The 15,679-nt window shown below is 41.7% G+C and overlaps 1 protein-coding gene across 3 annotated transcripts; it reads right to left on the bottom strand.

Annotated features, from left to right (window-relative positions):
• Nucleotides 1-1,204: 1,204 nt before the first annotated feature.
• Nucleotides 1,205-15,593, bottom strand: Lipt1 (lipoyltransferase 1). 3 transcript variants are annotated; one of them, XM_004669786.3, is made up of 2 exons: nucleotides 11,595-11,665; nucleotides 1,205-2,623 (listed from the first exon to the last, which is right to left on the bottom strand). In XM_004669786.3, exon 2 carries the CDS (start codon nucleotides 2,615-2,617, stop codon nucleotides 1,499-1,501), a length of 1,119 nt encoding a protein of 372 aa, XP_004669843.3. In that variant the 5' UTR covers nucleotides 2,618-2,623; nucleotides 11,595-11,665; the 3' UTR covers nucleotides 1,205-1,498. The 3 variants fall into 3 exon arrangements, with proteins under 3 accessions (XP_004669843.3, XP_045002621.1, XP_045002623.1); XM_045146686.1 differs by lacking the exon at nucleotides 11,595-11,665 and adding an exon at nucleotides 14,549-15,593 and having other exon boundaries at nucleotides 1,206-2,623; XM_045146688.1 differs by lacking the exon at nucleotides 11,595-11,665 and adding an exon at nucleotides 15,332-15,593 and having other exon boundaries at nucleotides 1,206-2,623.
• Between the last annotated feature and the right edge of the window lie 86 nt (nucleotides 15,594-15,679).

The following is a 15,679-nucleotide window of genomic DNA, read 5'->3' as shown; positions in this document are numbered from 1 at the left end:
TGTCTCTCAGGAATGACAAGTCACACCACCTTGCAGGAGAGATTTACAATGATGGGTCAATGACTGACCAGGCCTACATAGCTATGCATACTTTTTGCTCTCTATTTAAACCTAAATCTCATGTCAAGACCCTAAAGATAGACCTGGTACAGGTATTATTAGATTATCTGTTCCTCTTCTCCATGTGGTCACACTGATTAAATCTCTGCTCTTCACTAATGTCAACTTAAGTGATCGTTTTGAGGACAGGTGGCTGAGCCTAGCTTGTTAGGGATGCTGGGCCTGTGCTCTGACCCTAACAACTCTGGTAACACTGATACTTCTTGCGGCTCATTTACTCTGGCTAGCACATTGATAAATCCTTATTAGTTCTGGATGAATGCCAGTAAACTGGTGGTAGACAAAGCCTAGGTTCCACAGAGACAGGCCAGAGGAGGTGTATGCTAGAGGTAATGGGGTAGTCTGAAAACAACCCACAAGATAACCCAGTCTATGAAAGGAAAATGGAAATATACATATTCAATATTGGGGAGTGCACAGACATCTGGAGAATATTCAAGCTGAGTTATGGAGGGATAAAGCCAGATGGAGATCATGGGAACAAGGCTGGGTAGTGGTTCTGTGTGAATGTGTTTGATCCCCAGCAGTCCTTCCCCTCCAAAATTTCAGGCTTAAACAGCTACAAGCTTTATGGAAGGTTGTTAGGAAAAATGAGTAGCTGGAAATAAACTATATATTCCTGAATAGAAATGACAATGCCATGTCTTCCTACATTAATTTATAAGGCAAAGGAGTCTAGCACTAGGAGACCTGCTTGACAGTAACTTTAAAAATATGTATGGATGTAGGGATAGGTAAATACAGTAACAGTTTAAGATATCAAAGGTAGTATGTAGCCTGGGTTAGGCTGTGGGTATAGCTCAGTGGTGCAGCATTTTCTTAGATACATGAGGCCCTGGGTTCAATCCCTAGCATGGCAAAACAAACAAACAAAAAAACAGGTTATATTCTTTCATAGTATTATTATGGTTAATCTTGTCAGACTCTTTCTGTCTTACATGACCCAGAAGCCCATGGTCTGAAATTTTTAAGACCAGGTGCCAAAATAAATCCTTCCTCCCTTTAAGTTGTTTTTCTCAGGTATTTGTCCTAGTATGAAAAACAAGAACTCTGAAGTTAGGTTGCCTCATAGGGTATATATCTATCTCAAAGACAATGAAAGGAGGAGCTAAAATTCAAATGTTAAAATGAACAAAGAAAGATACAGAGGCCTGCAGAAAATACAGACAAGGATATGTGAAAAGCAATTTCAAATGGGAAGAAGTTCTAAAAGAGACTAGAGACGAGTACCCTCTTTTGCAGTTCCTGGGATTGAATCCAAGGCCTTGCACATGCTAGGCAAGAAGTCTATGTCATTTCCAGACCTTTGAGACATACAGTGCATTTGAAAATTTTATTTTCTCATTGCTATTGTCAGTATAAGGAATGTTACTTGGAGTCACATTATTCCCCTCATTTTTTCACACAGAATATTCCATTTACTGTGTAATTTATAGTCCCCTGGGTATGTTCTAAGTATAATATTTGTTAGCATGGCTGTTTCAATTGGGCAGAACTTGCTGCCAATCAAACTTGAGTTTAATTGGTCACATAGTTCCAGTGGCAACCAATGATCAGGTGCTTTAATATTGCAGATTTCAATTCTTCCATCCTTTATGTCTAAGAAGACCTTAATTTCCAAGTGTGTCTGTTCATGTAAAACATTAAACGTGGTATTTACACTAAACTTTGGAGTTCTGCCATAGATCCACTCCCAACTTCGTAGTTCTTGGACTTTGCTATTCACCCCAGGAAACACTGTCTCATCTGCTGGATTGATGAGGTGGACATGATTCTTGATGTGATGATGAGCAGCATACTCAGCAGCAATGGCGCTCATCAGTACTTCGCAGGTCAGTGTGGGATCTTTTTCCAGGAGATTCTTCACTGTAGAAGGTATGCTGGCAGTGGCACGGCTCTCAATCCCTTGGTAAGGGCTCTTTAGCAAAGAAGATAGAGCAGTCCTATCAGTGCTACATAACAAGGTACAGTGGTGATAAGTGTTGGTCCGGCCAATCTTAGATGCTGTTCCTGAGATTTTAAACTGTCCATCAAGTAAGAGGTCAAATCTTTTAGTAGCCTGCACATCCAGCTGGGGCTGGACAGCATTCAGAGCTCTCACAATTAATTGTAGGTTTTCCATTCTATCATACTTGTTTTTGGTGGTAAAGAAGGTCATATTGATATTACCCAGATCGTGGTACACTGTTCCTCCTCCACTTTTTCTCCGAGCCAGTTTTATACCTTCTTCTCTCATCAGATTCAGGTTGCATTCCTGCCATGGATTCTGATGCCTACCAATTACAACAGAGGGAGAATTTCTCCAAAAGAAAAGAACTGGTTTGCCTTCTAGACTTATATAATCATGGATCCAGTCTTCTACAGCCAGATTTTGATAAACATCATTGGAAACCGACTGTAAAATAAGTCCACCTTTTGGTGTGGTTTTAAAGCCAGCTGCTGGAACCTTGTGGTTACAAAGAAACTGGAAGCAGTTCTTCATTGAAAATGGAATCATTATGCTCTTAGAAACAAGATAAAAACAAAAAAAGACATTCAATGAAAGAAGGAAAATAAAATTATAGTTTCCAGTTAGCAATTACTGGTTATTTGATCCAAACTTATTTAAATGACCAATCCAGTTGCTTCCTTGCCTTTTCAGATTTATCCTTGGTCTGAAAAAACACTGTTTAATAATACTCAAAGGAAACAAAATTAAAATTCAGTTGCGATGAGTGAGCAGTTAATATCATAAATATGGAGTAAATACCTTAAGTAACATGTCCCAAAGTCAAATTATTTTCAATTCACAATATATATTCCTTGAGAAAATAACAAATAAACAAAAAGAATCTCACTACCTGGAGTAATCATAATTTACATTTTGGTATAAAAAATTATTTTATTTTTGTCTATATATATATATATATATATATATATATATATACCACATACAGATGTACTTTCCCCCAAAAGTATGACTTTGCTATTATTTCATTTAAATTTTTTTTTTTTTTCGAGGTAGGGTTTCACTGTAGCTTAGGCTGACTTGGAATTCACTATGTAATCTCAGGGTGGCCTTGAACTCATGGTGATCCTCCTACCTTTGCCTCCCAAGTGCTGGGATTAAAGGTGTGTACCACCATGCCCAGCTCTGATCAAAAAAAAAAAAAAAAAATTGATGGAATATAACTATGTTGCCTAGGCTGACCTTGAACTCCTGGGCTCAAATGAATCTTTACCACAGCCTCAATTATCTGGGACGCTATAGTATATACCACCACCCCTGATTCTCATTCAATCTTAAGTTTATTTTTACATTAGGTTTCATGATTGCTCAGTCAAGTCTAATATTAGAATTTTTCTAGTTTCAATGTTATCAACAATGTGCTCATGAACATCTCTGGAAAGTTTTAAATATATCTTCATAATATTTTAAGGTAATTTCAGTTTGACACTGAGACGTAAGATTTACTCTTAACAGCTTTTATTTAGGCTAATATTAAAATAGAATATTTTAAGGTCAGGGGAGAAGCAACTGAAGTATTTAGAAAGATTGCACAATATAATTTTGCACATTATTCATGTTAGCAGTATTAGTAAAAAAATAGGTAACAAAAGGTTGAAAATACTAGCTGTGAAAGTTTCTGAGACAGGGTCTTGCTATGCAGGCATGCCTAGCCTGGAATCCACTACGTAGATCAGAATTGGTCTTGAATTTTCAGTCATCTTGTCTCTGCCCTGAGTGCTGGGATTGCAGATGTGAGCTACCAGACTCTACTTATAGTCCTTATTAAGTGAGTCTACTCCAATTTTCTTTTTGATACTTGCCATTTTCCTTTACGATGAAGAACTATGAATATAATGTGTTGTTAAAAGTCCATAAATAAGCCAAATTCTTTGGTTAAGGAATGATCAAGAAGTATAATTCTAATGTGTCTTCCTATTTTCATTACACTAGTTACATATTATAAACCCCAGCTTCTTTTTTTTTTTTTTTTTTCATTTTCATTTATTTATTTGAGAGTGACAGAGAGAGAAAGAGGCAGGTAGAGAGAGAATGGGCACACCAGGACCTCCAGCCACTGCAAATGAACTCCAGATGCATGCGCCACCTTGTACACCTGTCTCACATGGGTCCTGGGGAATCGAGCCTTGAACCGGGGTCTTTAGACTTCACAGGCAAGCTTCTAACGGCTAAGCCATCTCTCCAGCCCAACCCCAGCTTAAACTGGGTCATAAACACATGTGGTGGCAGTAGTAAAAGGTTTCTAAAGGCACAATGACCAAAAATTAAACAATCAAACACATAATGAATATGAGGTGTTTCTGACAGTTCTTACCAATGTTATACCGCATAACCTGCAGCCTTAGTTCTGAACATACACCATGGAATACTATTCCAGGCATATGCAAAGGTAAAAAATTACCTAGTAGTAAGGTATGTCTCGGAGATTCCTTCTAAGACAATTAAGTTACATTACCTGTGTTCCAGCTCCATGAAATATATGGCTACACCATACTATGAACTTTGCATTCATACTGTATTTCTTTGGTTAATCTCTCTCTCCTTCTGTCTTTCTTTGAGGCAGAGTCTCACTGTAGCTCAGGCTGACATAGAACTCACTCTGTGGCCTAGGCTGGCCTTGAACTCATGGTGATTCTTCCTACCTCACCCTCCCAACTGCTGAGATTAATGGGTGATCCATCACGCCCAGCTCTCTCTGTTTAGTCTTTTGGTTCTGTTTGACAGATAAAGTCCTATATTAATTGAACAAGTATTCATGAGTACCTACTAAGCACAACTAATAAGGGGACAATCATCAAAATTCAGACATAAGGGCTGGTGAGATGGTTTAGCAGTTAAGGCACTTGCCTGCAAAGCCATAGGAATCTGTTTGATTCCCCAGGATGTAAAAGGTGGCACATGCGTCTGGAGTTCGTCTGCAGTGGCTGGAGGCCCTAGTGTGCCCATTCTCTCTCTCTTTCTGAAATAAATACAATAAAATAAAAATTCAGACATAGTAGCGTAAGGGAAAGTATTCCAACAGGGATCCATAAAGAATTTCTTAGCCAGGTGTGGTGACACACACCTTCAATCCCAGCACTTGGGAGACAAGAGGTAGGAAGATCACTGAATTGAGGCCAGCTTGAGACTACATAGTGAATTCCAGGTCAGCCTGGGCTACAGTGAGACCCTACCGTGAAAAGCCAAAAGAAAAAAAAAAAAAAAAAAAAGAATTTAATCTCTTGGTTGGTACTGATGAGTATAACTGGGAGTTGCAAGAAGTCAGAAGGAACAGAGGTCAGAATATGAAGAGGCTGAGGATCCAAGTTTAAGGAATAGCCTTTACCCTGAGGGCCATGGTGGCAGTGAAGAGGAAGCTGAAGATTAGATTTATACTATACAAGAGATACTGCTTAGACATTGAAGCATGGAAAATCTACAGTTCTCTTAGTTAAATGAGAGTTAAGGAGAGATTAAGGGTCATGTCCTTCATAATATCAAATTCATTCCTAATCACCAGCATTTACATCCCAAATTGTCCTTTACCAGTTGAGTAACCTAGGCACATTACTTGACTTTATTTATTTATTTGAGAGCAACAGACAGAGAGAGAAAGAGGCAGATAGATAGAGAATGGACACGCCAGGGCCTCTAGCCACTGCAAAGAACCTCCAGACGCATGTGCCCCTTGTGCATCTGGCTAATGTGGGTCCTGGGGAATCAAGCCTCAAACCGGGGTCCTTAGGCTTGACAGGCAAGCGCTTAACTGCTAAGCCATTTCTCCAGCCCTTACTTGACTTTTCTGTGCCTCAGATCTCTTTGTATTATGTGGATAATGACAGGACTCAACATCAAGAGCTGGATGACCAATATTAGAAAAGGTAAAGTAGTTACAGGAGTGCTGAGCACACAGAAAGCATACATTATGTGTTAGCTATTTTACTAGTAGTGTGCCCTAAATTAGTGGTCTAGCAAATGGTTGGAAATAAGTAACATTTCCTAGGACATATTTCAGAGGAAAGGAAGGAGGGGGGATATTGGATAAAGAATTTTCATTGTGTTGAATTTGAAAGTCTGTTGACACCAATGCAACAAAACTGAAAAATGTTAACTGAGGTCATGGAAGGGGACTGCCCAATGAGAGTTCTGTGAGCTGAGCTTTCAGCACAACTCTGAAGAGCTAAAGAGTTGTGCAAAGGAAGGAGGGAAAGCTTCCAAAGAAACCCAGGATAAAAGGAAGAATTTTTAGCCGGACGTGATGGTACATGCCTTTAATCCCAGCACTCTGGGAGGCAGAGGTAGGAGGATCGCCATGAGTTCGAGGCCACCCTGAGACTACATAGTGAATTCCAGGTCAGCCTGGGCCACAGTGAGACTCTACCTGGAAAAACAAAAAACAAACCAAAAAGAAGAAGAAGAAGAATTTTTGCCAAGTGTGGCAGTGAATGCTCATGATCCAACACAGAGAGAGGCTGAGGCAGGAAGGAGGATAGCAAGTTTGAGGCCATCCTGGCCTATATAATAAAAAAGAAAAATTAAAGATAAGATGCCTAAAACAGATCAGCATCAAGAACTTTATTAGTGGGCTGGAGAGATGGCTTAGCGGTTAAGAGCTTGCCTATGAAGCCTAAGGACCCCGGTTCAAGGCTCGGTTCCCCAGATCCCACGTTAGCCAGATGCACAAGGGGGCGCATGCGTCTGGAGTTTGTTTGCAGAGGGTGGAAGCCCTGGCGCGCCCATTCTCTCTCTCTCCCTCTATCTGTCTTTCTCTCAGTGTCTGTTGCTCTCAAATAAATAAATAAATAAATAATTAAAAAAAAAACTTTATTAGTGATCTTGGCAAGAAGCAGGTATGTTGAGTGGATGGCAGTCCCAAAGTGGAAGCAGTAAGTATATTCCTGTTATAAAGTGGAAAAACTAGGTCAGTAGTTAGAAGAAAGGTGGATTTAGGAAAGGACTTAAAGTTGTAAGAGATCTGAGCTTGTTTAGATACTGATTAAAGTCAGAAGGCAACATGGATACAGGGAGGTTTCTGATTAAGGATGGCATGAATCAGTACCACAGAAGCCTTCTTGGTTAGCTAATTGAAAGGTAAAACTCTAAATAAGAGAGGGAGCAGTAGTTTGACAGAAGTACCCTGTAGGGGGCGGAGAAAGCTTTACCCTAAAACCACAGGCTACTGCTGGTCAATCCTAGTTTTATAACTTGGTTACCTCTCAAAGTGAGGTGTTGGTCAGGGAGGCCCATGAAGTCCCCAAAACAATGCAGGCTATTGTCAGAACACTTGGTTACTCACCAGATCTAAATGATAATGTCCTACTGATGAAGACACCACAGGCTGCAGTCCCAGGACATCAAGAGATCATGTTGGAACTGAGAAGAAACCAGTTCCCTCTTGGCTAGCCCTTATAGTTCTGGAAAGTGCTCTGTAAGCTTCTAGGGGATAATGCAGCCAGGCAAGAAGGGCTCTGTGCTCTTGGAGCTTCCTTTTTTTTTGGTTTTTCAAGGTAGGGTTTCGCTCCAGCCCAGGCTGACCTGGAATTCACTATGTAGTCTCAGGGTAGCCTCGAACTTATGCCGATCCTCCTACCTCTGCCTCCCAAGTGCTGGGATTAGAGCTTCTTTATATATAGTCCATCACCTATGGAAAGGTTGCTCACTCTCTGGAAGGACTTCCTGCCTCAATTAATCCTTCTGGGAAACACCCTCCCAGACCCATCCAGTAGGCATGTATCTTACTTGATTCTAAATCTGATCTATTTGAAAACAGAGTTTAACTGTAAGTCAACTGGACACCAAACCACAGCTTCTTAGGTCGTTCTTAATTTCCAAATAAAGACAATAAAGTCATAGCTCTGTTTAATAGGATATAATTAATCCATGCACAATTGGAGACACACTAATCCCCCACCACCCAACAAAAGATTTCTTAGTCTCTAATATCCAATAATATAATTTTTTTTTCTTTTTAGTTTTTCCTCTTTTTTTTTTTTTTTTGATTTACTGTCTAGGCCAGTAGACCTCGAACTCATGTCAATCCTCCTACCTCTGCCTCCAGAGTGCTGGGATTAAAGGTGCACACCACCACTCCCTATCCAATCAAGACAATGTGATAAGTACCCCAGACCTTTTAGAAATGAAGATATTTTTCGCCCCTCCAGGTAAAGACCTGCTTGAGGTGCTTGCTGAAGGTAGAGAAAATACAGAACGGGTAATAGAAGGCAGTTACCAATACTACTTAGGGCCATGTGACCATTTCCAGAAATGATTGTAATTGGCATGAGTTTTTCTGTCCAGTTTTGCTAAGTGTTTGTATATATGTACACAAATATTAAGGTGCCTTTGTTTTCACTATTTCTCAACTATGTAATTAATATCCATTAAGATATAAGCTGAAGCTGGGCGTGGTGGCACACATCTTAATCCCAGCACTTGAGAGGCAGAGGTAGGAGGATTGCCATGATTTCTAGGCCAGCCTGGATTACAGTGAGTTCCAGATCAGCCTGGGCTTAAGTGAGCCCCTGCCTCAATAAAACCACAAAGCAAGGGGGCACAGAGAGGGTGATCTGAAATATTATCAGTAGTTATGTGTTATGAAAACTTTATTTTTAGGGCTGGAGAGATGGTTTAGCGGTTAAGTGCTTGCCTGTGAAGCCTGAGGACCCCTAAGCAGCTGTGGTTTGGTGTCCAGTTGACAAAGGGTGGACTTTCTGTTTTCTAATAGATCAGATTTAGAATCAAGTAAGATACATACCTATTAGGTGGGTCTGGGATGGTGTATCCCAGAAGGAGCCTGTGGAAAGGTTGCGCTCTCTCTGGAAGGACCTTGATCACAGGACATGGTAACACTAAGAGGCACCTTAAAGGATCTCCTGCACTCCGTACTCTTCTTTTCCTCCATTGTGGAGGAGTGGTCCAATTTCCCCCTGGTGGTCTGGATCACTCACCCCTGCTAACACTGTAACTCCTTTCTTAGCTTGTTGATTCAAAGGGACTAGGAGTCCAAAGTGGCCAGGGGGAAGTCTTAACTTCCAGTTCAATGGAATTTTGTGTTTGCCTCCTGGCAGAAGCACTTCCCCCTCTGGAACCAATGCTTCTAGGCCAGCACAGCATAAGGTTTAAAGAACAGAAAGAAAAAAATTTCACTAGTGAGTCACTAGGGTCATGGTGAGTAGAACCATCCCCATTTCCACTCCTTGATTACTGGACCTGTGAATCCTGGCTGCAGGAGAAACAGTACCATAGATAGGATATTGATTCAGAGCATATATAGCCTTCCCATGCCCTAGCCCTCCAAGCTATGGCCACCTAGGTACACTGTAACTGTTTATTTTTATTTCCTTCTTTCCTTTCTTTTGTTTTCGAGGTAGGCTCTCTCTCTAGCCCAGGCTGACTTGGAATTCACTCTGCAGTCTCAGGGTGGCCTCGAACTCACAGCGATCCTCCTACCTCTGCCTCCTTAGTGTGTTAACTTTCTTGAAAAGGCTATTCCACCATTCTGTCAAGGCAGCTGCTTCAGGATTCTGGGGAACATAGTAAGACCACTGAATTCCATGAGCATGAGTCCATGTATAACCTCCATCCCTGCCACCAGGACCACTTTTTTCATGGACCCATTGGGAAATGCAGCCATGGCTGGGAAATAGGTTGACTGCTATCCTCAAAAATGGGTCATCTAGCAGGCCTTTAATCCCAGCACTTGAGAGGACATAGTAGGAGGACTGCTGTGAGCTTGAGGCCACTGAAACTGCAGAGTGAATTCCAGGTCAGCTTGGGCTACAATGAGACCTTGCCATAAAAAAAAAACAAAGAAAAACCAAAAAAAAGTCATCCAATCTACTTATTAAAGTCATCCACTGCTGAGGTCACCTTTTGATGAGCAATTTACACAGGACACAAGTATCTTTACATCCTTTGCCCATTTGGAGAGACTCAGCCACATACCCCTTCCCCAAATGTCTCTTGCCAATCTTCCAATCGTGATCGTTCCCAAACCATTGACCACAGCCCATGAATCAGTATATAACCACACAGCCAGCTATTTTTCCTTCTAAGCAAAATGCATGTGTACTGCCCTAAGTTTTCCACATTGTGAAGAATTTCCTTCCTCACTGTGTTTCAGAAAGGGACTGTAATGCTACTGCTGGCCACTTCTGGGAAGTACCTCATAACCATCTGTAAACCATGCCCTGGACATCTCAAGAAATCATAGGGCACACTATGGATGATCAACCAGATATTCCTATCAGTACACTGACAGTCAATGTTTGCTTGGTGAATATCTAATCAGAACATAAGAATTGAGCTGTATAACTTCAATGTCTGTTAATATGGGCCCTGGAGTAAACTACCTCAGATCTTGGGCTTAGGAGAGATCTTATTTTGAAGCTAGGATACCATCTCCCCACTAAAGAGTCTTGGATTCATCTGAGACAGGCATGCTTCTCTTTTATTCTGCACTCTCCGAACTAATAAAGTCTTCCTTTAGTTGTAAGCCTTTAAAAGTCTGGTAGAAGTTTGCTCCCATACAATTATATATATCATTTTAAATACTTTTTTTTTTTTTGTTATTCAAGGTAGGGTCTCACTGCAGCCCGGCTGACTATGTAGTCTCAGGGTAGTCTCCAACTCACGGTGATCCTTCTACTTTTGCCTCCCTAGTGCTTGGATTAAAGGTGTGTGCCACCACGCCCAGCTAGGTTTTTAGTTATTTATTTGCATGTAGGGAGGGGAGGGCATTGCTAAGGCTTCTTGCCGCTCCAAACAAAACCTGCACCACTTTTTGGGTCTGGTTTTATGTGGGAGCTAGGGCATAGAACCCAGTAGGCTTTGTAAGCAAGTGCCTTTAACAGCTGAGCCATCTACCCATCCTCTCTACTTGTACTTTTAAAAATTTTGGCTTCAGGGATTGAACCCAGACACCTGCTTGTGGTAGGCATGTAGATCTTTAATCATCCTTTAAATACTGATGTAATTTTTTCAGAATATATTTGTAGTTTCATGTTTGGAGGCACACTTCGCTGCCACTCAGCATTGCTAAAGATGCGTTTCCATAAACCAGAAGCAAAAGAAAACAAAACATAACCCCATCTCCTTCTGCAGACCTACGTTCTTCACAACACTTTACTGAGACTATGCCACCTCCCTGACATAAAATACCCAGAATGTCATTAAGGTCACATGCAAATTTTAGTCCTCTGTGGGTGTACACAACTGCCATCCTGTATGTTTTACGTCGTTTTCCCTCTGCCCTGTGTTCGGAACCAATTGTTCTTAATAGAGAAATTAAACATCTCAAGCAGTAAGTGTAACCTGAAGACCCTGGGGTACTAGCAGAGAGCCCGAGGTGGAGCGCACGCGGAACTGGGCCTCCAGGGTCCCTAGTCCCCACTCACCGCCCGAAGTGTCCCTAGCGCGAACCAGAGCTCAGCCAAACAAGTCACATCCTTGCAAAGTCCGCGCTGGATCTGCTTCTGGCTTCACTCACCTGAGTCGCTGCTTTCACAGCAAATACGGGAGAAGCACGCACGGAACCGAGAGCTCCACGACCTAGTCTTGGCCACGTCCCCGCCCCAGGAAGATTCCCCGCCTCGGCCAGGGCCCGCCCCCAGGAAGGCCTGTCCTCCAATGACACAGGCTAGCTGAATGCTGGTTTCGCCTGGACTTGTAGTGTGGCTTAATTCAGCAAGGGTTGCCTGAACCGTACGGACCTTCTGTCCATCTGGATGACCACCATCATCATCTACTTGGCCCGCCATATGACTGCAAAAGTTTAGAGAAGGCTTTCCTTTAAAAAAAAAAAATTATTTGAAAAGAAGCAGAGAGAAATAGAAAGGGGTGCGTGCGCTAGGGCCTCCAGCCACTGGAAATGAACTCTAGATGTTGCACCACCTTGTACATCTGGCTTTCCTGGGTCCCTTAACTTTGCAGGCAAGTGTCTTAACGGCTAAGCCACCTCTCCAGCTCTAGAGAAGCCTCTCTACAGTTAAAACCAAGGCTCTGCGTGATGGCTCGCTGAATGCTTTACTTTTTCTGTGTGGCACATCCCAGCTTGTATTTTATGTAATTGCCTTGTAATCTTATTGGCAGCACTGTGAAGGTAGTGGATTTTTTTTTTTTCTATTCTGGCACCAAGCTTGGCTCTAAACTAGGTGAAAATATTTATGATTTTTCTTGCTGTCATAATAAAGTAACCTGACAAAAGCAATTTAAAGCAAGGGTTTCTTTGCAGGCAGTGTGAGGTTTCAGTCAGTCCATTTTGTCAGGGAGTCTGTGAAACAGCTGAAAATACTGTACTTAGAGTGAGGAATTAGAAAGAAAGGAATGCTGGTGCTCAGGCCGTTTTCTCCTTTTTATTCAGCCCATGGAATGGAGCTGCCCACATTTAGAGTGAGTCTTCCCACCTCAATTAACCCAGTCTAGAAACTCCCTCACAAACATGTCCATGACTTCTAGGTGAGTCTAGATCCTGCCATGTGGACAATGAATATTGACCATCACAGTGAACAATGAATGATTTCTGTATCTTCTGTGTCAAACAGTTATGTTCTGAAAAGGATAAGAATTGTCCTTTTGGCTTATGTTCCACTTAACTATTTTTTAACTATGCATGCGATTCCGTACATTTATTATTTGTCTTATTTATAAAATATTGTCTCCCTTACAGATGCCTTTTCCTCTTTTTTAATGAATATTAAGATTATATAACACTACAAGACCTGCTTAATAGGAGGAAAAACAATGACATCAAAATAGAAGACAGACTAGTTGGAAAGGAGATGGAATTCCGTGGAGGGGAATTTGAGATGAGGAAACAAGAGTGATGGGAGGGGATTATGATCATGGTATATTGTCTATATCTATGGAAGTTGTTAATAAAATCTTAAAAAGAAGATTATGTAATTGTGAAGTAGAGCTAGCCATTAAATATTCTAGTGCAAGAACATGTTCACTGCATATATGGCATATGCTGGGGGTAGAACTCAGTGGCAGAATGTATGCTTAGCATTTTTGAAGCACTAGGTTCAATCCCCAGGACCAAAAATCAAGCAAACAAAAACAGACAAAACCCTCACCTAATATAAATAATTACAAGTCACAATATGTCAAGGTACAAAATGGTTTAATTTCATCTAACATTACTTGGGATAATAATCCACATACTAAAAAAAAGCATAGGTAACAAGTGAATATAATAAGCATATCAACAATTCCATTTCAATATTTGTTGAATGGAATGTCATGGTGATGATAAAACTACAAAGTAAAACTGCCTCTACCTTTCAGTATTTGCATGTTTTTTTTGTGGGAGGTTTTGCAGGATCTATTGATTCCCCTAAAAGTCTTCTAAGGCAGGAATCTGCCTGGTCTTATGTTTGTCCATTTTCAGAAAAATAATAATACTTCTCTTAGTCCTATTATTTTTTTCTAGCAAAAACTTTTAAAATTCATCATTAATGGCTTGAATAAATAATTACCAATCATCATTAACCACCAAAAAATACATATCAAGGGCTGGAGAGATGGCTTAGCAGTTAAGGTGCCTGCCTGTGAAGCCTAAGGACAGAGATTCGATTCCCCAGTACTTTCATATACCAAATGCACAGGTAGTGCATGTGTCTGGAGTTTGCAGTGGCTAGAGGCTCTGGTGCACCTATTCTCTCTGTCTGTCTGTCTGTCTGTCTGTCTGTCTCTCTCTCTCTCTCTCTCTCTCACACACACACACACTGTGTCTTCCTCTCAGATAAATAAAATATTTTTTTAAAAAAACTGATCAAAACTGCATTGAGGGGCTGGGAAGATGGTTTAGTGGTTAAAAATGCTTGCTTACAAAGCCTGATGCCCTGGTTAAATTCTCCAGCCACTCACACAAATCCAGAAACAAAAAATGGCACAAGCACCTACCATTCATTTAGAGAGATAAGACCCTAGGATCCTTCTCTCCTCCATGTGTAAATAAGTTAATTGATTTTTTAAAACTGCATTAAAATTGTCTCATCCCACTTAAAATGGCTATTGCCAAGAACACAGAGAATGAGTGTAGAAAAGGAATCCTTATTCATGGCTGGTGGGAGTGTAAACTGGTGCAGTAATTATGGAAGTCAATTATGAAGGTACCTTTAAAAACCTAAAAACAGAACATTCACATGATCTAGTTATCCAACTCTTGGGTCTCATGTAGCCCACTGAATTCACTATGTAGATAATGCTGGCCATGAACTCCTGATCCTAATGCCTCTTCCTTCCAGTTGTTATGATTATACCACCATACTTAGCTCAGGAATTCAACTTTGTATATGAAAAATATACTAACCACTGTCTGTAACCACTGTCAATGGAAAGAATGAAGAACCTAAAGCATCAGAGGGCTGGATGGTAGACAGATTTGCCTGGCATGAAGTCCTCTGTCTGATACCCAGCACAACACACACATGCATGTACCTGTGTATATTATTTTTTCATTGTAGTGTCCTGACAAGAAGCAACAAAAGGAAGGGTTTCTTTTGGCTTACAGTTGGAGATTACAGTCCATCCTGGTTGGGAAGGCATGGTGGTAGGAGCTTGAGGCAGCTGGTCACAATCCACAGAGAGGAAATAGAGTGATGAATGCTACTTTGTAGCTCACTTCCTCCTTTTTTTTTCAGCTCAGGACTCCAGCCCATGGAGTAATGCTGCTCACAGTTTGGGAGTCTTCCTACTTCAAGTAAACTAATTTAGAAAACCCCTCATAGGCATTCCCAGAGATCTGTTTCTATGGTGATTCTAAATCCCATCAAGATGACAAATAGATTAGCCTAATTTATAGAAGACAATGATTGAGGCAAAAATATTGAACGCAGCTGGGTGCAGTGGCGCACACCTTTAATCCCAGCATTTGGGAGACAGAGGTGGGATTGCCTTGAGTCCGAGGCCACCCTGACACGACATAGTGACTTCCAGGTCAGCCTGAGCTAGAGTGAGACTGTACCTCGGGGGAAAAAAAATGAACACCATGTGAGGTTTTATACCCTTTTTACAACTGCCAGTTTTTCCTAGAAAGGAGACTTATATAGGAAGAGGATTGGCATGTGGAGGAGCAGCAGCCAAGAACTTATAATTTCATTGCTCGGTCTGCCACTTCCCGACCCAAGCCTGATTCCTTGGGGTGGTGTTGACCCAGGCAGGGCTCCGTGAGTTCCTCAGACTACAGGATACTGATATTCAGCGCACCGACTGGCTCCTTACTGGAAAGTTTCAGCAGGACCATCCTCAAAACAACTTCCTGGCGGTGGCGGAAGCAGTGCACAAGAGCAGCTCAGGGAAGTAACCATTTTACTGCCCCTGGGTCCAGAAAGAGGCCCAACTCCTGGGGAAAGTGGCAAGCAGCAGGCGTTCCAGTGCTGAGCGGACGGTCACTGCGCATGCGCGTCCGCGCTGGACGCAGTCGCTTCGGCCGGGAGTAGAGAGTCCCGGATGGTTACTAGGAGACGGAACGCACGGGTCGGCCATCCAGGCGCTGCGTGGGCGTGCGCCTGCGCGGCGCGGATGGGCCAGGAGGAAGCCTCTCCTAGGCGCCCTGAAAGGCGGGCCGGT

The sequence above is a fragment of the Jaculus jaculus genome, chromosome 4, assembly GCF_020740685.1.
Source record: "Jaculus jaculus isolate mJacJac1 chromosome 4, mJacJac1.mat.Y.cur, whole genome shotgun sequence".
In the NCBI taxonomy this organism is placed as follows: domain Eukaryota; kingdom Metazoa; phylum Chordata; class Mammalia; order Rodentia; family Dipodidae; genus Jaculus; species Jaculus jaculus.
Note: the sequence above shows the minus strand (reverse complement) of the source record. Positions and strands in the feature narration are given on the sequence as shown.